Here is a 3890-nt window from a genome sequence, read left to right on the forward strand (position 1 = left end):
GCTCTGAGAGGAGAGGTCAGAGCCCCACCTCGGTTGGAAGGGAGGAGGGGGCCGAGCATGGAGGCCCCGGTGTCAGGTCAGATGGGTGCTGTACAGAGGATGAGGGAGGCTGCAGGATTGGGAGGCCTCTCCTGGGGCCTCAGCTCCTAAAGGGGCTCCCCAGTGAGGTAGTGGTGACATGAAGCAGGCACTGCATGCACTGTCTGTGCGGTGAGGCTGGAGGAAAATGGCACCGTGAGCACGGGCCTGAGCTTCCTCGGTGACATGATTGTTTAATGTCCCGGGCATTTACCATTGAGAGAGATTCTTGTTTTTCAAGCGTATAAAACTTTCCATGTTAAACAATATAATCACTCTGTTGCATTAGAGAGGAGTGAGTTGCTCCTTACACCTCACTGTAGCTAACACCTAAACTCAGGTTGAGCTGAGAGAGAGAAGGACGCAGCTCCTGTGTCCAGGAGGCCCTCGGTCCCTATGAAGGGACACAGCTGTATGCTGATATTCTGTAGGACAGTTTCTTGTGGCACAATGCCCTTGTGTCCTCTTGACAAGAGGAGAGATAGGGGTGGCACCTGAGACAAGGTGTGGGGATAGGCTGTAGGGCCATAGCTCTAGGGTGAAAAATCCATTCTGCTGTGGACTGGCTTAGGTGAGGTCGCTGTGTCTTCGCAGATCCTCTGCTGTCCCCACTGCCACACCCCTGCACCCCAAGCTCTCTCTGCCCCTGGGCCCAGCTGTCATGCCTCACATGCCAATGGAGGAATCCCTCTTCAACATCATCCACCTCTACCACCAGTATGCAGCCCATGGAGGAGACGTAGAGACCCTGAGCCTGGAGGAGCTGAAGGCCCTACTGATGGACCATGTGCCCCACTTCATGGAGACCTTGGTATGGAGGGTCTGAGACCACAGTGAGGGTGAACAGGGGGCCAGGACACCTGTGCAGGACAGTGATGGGGCAGGCAGTGAGTGTCGGGCGTGAGTGGTGAGTGCGTCCATGAAGGGCGCTGATTCCTAGGGGAATCTGCAACCTGGGGAGGGAGGCTCACAGGATCTGCCCAGCTTCATTTCTTCTCCTTGCCTGCCCTTAATCTTTGTGTCCTACTCCATCCCCATCGTGGCTCATCCCTTAAACTCTGCCTCACCATCCACCTGTCTATTCCTCTGCTCTTCTGCCTACTGGACTCTGGTTCTGCCCCTTCCCTTTGCTCAAAGTGCCTTTAGTCTGTGACTTTGCCTCAAACCCTGAGCTCCCTGTGTTGGGATGGGTCCTAGCTCCCTGCATTTGGGAGGCTGGCATGGGTTCCCTCTAGGCTGTACAGCTAAGCAGCCAAGCCTCCATGGTCACAGACAGTGGAGGAGAACGTGCAGAGGCCAGGTGGGGCAGCACTGTTCAGAGTCTGTACAGTTAGCCCAGCATCTGTGTCCTTGGTGCGGGCCCTACTGCCCTTAGGCTCTGCTGCTCCACTGACTGAGACACCCCGCACATCGGGGCTCTTCGGCCTGTTTTGCAGCATGTACTCTATGGCTCTCTGAGAGAGGAGCTGTTTCCCAGCACTGATGTGACCTCCGCCGTCCCAGCAGTGGGGGAAGGCCGGGTGGGTGGGCCGCATGCCTGACTGAGTGGTGACCTGATGCCTCTCCCCAGGGCCGGAAGGACCCATACTACATTGCAGAGCTGTTCCGGGCAGCAGACAAGAACAAGGACAACCAGATCTGCTTCGATGAGTTCCTCTACATCTTGGGCAAGCTGGTGAAACACTATCACCTGCAGTACCACCGCCAGTGGTGTGCCCACTACTCTGCCCAGCACAACCTCTACTAGACAGAGGGCAGAGGAGCCAATCCCAGGAGAGGTGTGACCTGGCTACGGGCAGCAGAGTGGAAAACCCTGCTGTGCATCTGCGTGTGTAGATCCTCCTGGCAAACGCTCTCACATGTGTCTCTGGGCATGTGTCAGCCAGAAGGGGTCTCTACCCTGGAGAGCATCTACTTCCAGGGAGACTCAGCTCTGGCCTGCAGCTCCAACTCTGGCACTGTCTGTGCCAGCTGTGACCCTCACAGTGCCTCCCTGTGCATTCTTCAGCCATCACACAGCAGCGACTCCCAAGCAGGGCTGCCCTGGACATGGGCCCAGCTCCTCAGGTGTCCTGCTCTGAAGCATCTCCAGTGCACTAGGACCCCAGGGGGACAGGGCTGGGCTGGGAAGGGCCAGAAAGGGGAGGGTGCATTTCCAAATGAGGAAACACAGTGGGGACCCGTGTGCTATGCCCAGGAGCAATAAACCTTCGCTTGGAAATTAGTGTCCAAGGAGAATCTACACATTCAGTGTGAATGGGTGGGTCGGGACCAGGGTCTGGAGGTCCTCAAAAGCTGAGCAGTAGCTTTCGGGAACGGTACCTTGGGCAGTGGGCTTTCGGGAATGGGACCCTGTGCAGTTTCGTGAGGAAGGGGCTGGACGGTGTGACCAACTCTGTGCTTTCAGAAACCAGCTGGGCGCCGGGCGGCAGAGCAGACAGGCAGAGGCTGGTCCATTATGCAGCTTCCAGGCACAGCACAGGGAGGACTGGCTCCATGGCTGCATGCAGTGACAGAAGGGAGGCAGTGGACATAGAGAAGTGAGAACAGCAAAGTCTCCAACCTCCGCTGTGCCTGAGCGAGAAGAGGGATCAGAGGAGACCACAGTGTCAGGTGCTGCTAACGGAGGAGAGCTGTGAGGGTCACAGGCACCTCAGGGTGGGGCGGGGAGCCCCATGTTCAGCCAGACCGAAGGTCAGGCTTTGTGCCTGCTGAGGTGGAGAAGGAAAGGAGAGCAGAGGCAGCGGGCCAGGCTGGCGGAACTGGGGAGCCCTGTGCTGGGATGAGCCATGTGGGAAGCCTGGGAGAGCGTCAACAAGGAAGGCTGCCTGAGGGAGGGAACGGGTGCAGCTGGTTTTTACTAATAAAAGAAGATGATGAATGTGGGCCTTGCCCCTGACTCTGAGCCGCTCATGACGCAGTGGACACAATCCTGTTTGCCCTGACCTCTCTCGCCTGAGACCCGGCCCTTCCTGATCAGTGTCATTTTCCTGTCCCTGGGAGCCCAGGAAGCTGAGGCAGAATCCTTGGAAGGGGTCTCTGCCTTCAGAAGCCCATCTTGGTGACTGTCTTTTCTGAGGATGGCTCTGGGATCCAATGTTCTAAACTGAGCGGTTTTCTTTCTTGCTTTCTTTTTTTCTTTTCTTTTTTTTTTTTTTTTTTTTTTTTTGGTGGGGGGAACCAGGAATCAAACTCAAGACCTCATGTTTGCCAGGGAGGTGCTGTGCTGCTGAGCTATATCCTAGGCCCCTGCAATTACTTCTAAACAATTTTTTTTAATGAAAAATGACAACTGCACTGCTCAGCTCTGGGAACTTTGACTTTGGTTTGGTTTGGTTTGGTTTGGTTTGGTTTGGTTCGGTTTGGTTCGGTTTGGTATCGTTTGGTTTCATTTGGTTTGTTGAACCGAGGATTGAACCTAAGGTCTTCCTGCTGAGCTACATCCCCAATCACATTTATTTGCATTTTGATACTGGGTCTCATTAAGTAACTAAGTTCCACAGGCTGAGCTTGAACATTCTGTCCTCCAGCCTTAGCCTCCCAGAGAGCTAGGACTACAGGTATCCTCCACCAGATCAAGGTGCTAAGTGTACTTGTCTCCTACCCTCTGACCCCATTGCATTTATGCTTCAGTCTGTGTCCACACAAAGCCTGGTGTGGTTACCTAACCCAAAATCCACGCAATGGGAGCTGGCAGAAGGAGTGCGGGAGGGGGCCTGTGGACTGGAATGGTGGCGATTGAATCTGAGCTCCCTCCCACAGGGTCCCTCAGTCACAGAGAGAGGAGCCTAGGTACTCGGGTCACTACTCCT

At 55.2% G+C, this 3890-nt stretch overlaps 1 protein-coding gene across 1 annotated transcript; it reads left to right on the plus strand.

The window, feature by feature from the left end:
- Window positions 1-739: 739 nt before the first annotated feature.
- On the plus strand, window positions 740-1825 carry LOC101577004 (protein S100-A15A-like). The gene is made up of 2 exons (XM_004629716.1): window positions 740-889; window positions 1649-1825. Exons 1-2 carry the CDS (start codon window positions 740-742, stop codon window positions 1823-1825), a joined length of 327 nt encoding a protein of 108 aa, XP_004629773.1.
- Window positions 1826-3890: the final 2065 nt, after the last annotated feature.

This window comes from Octodon degus, unplaced genomic scaffold (genome assembly GCF_000260255.1).
Source record: "Octodon degus isolate 3935 unplaced genomic scaffold, OctDeg1.0 scaffold00032, whole genome shotgun sequence".
NCBI classification, from domain to species: domain Eukaryota; kingdom Metazoa; phylum Chordata; class Mammalia; order Rodentia; family Octodontidae; genus Octodon; species Octodon degus.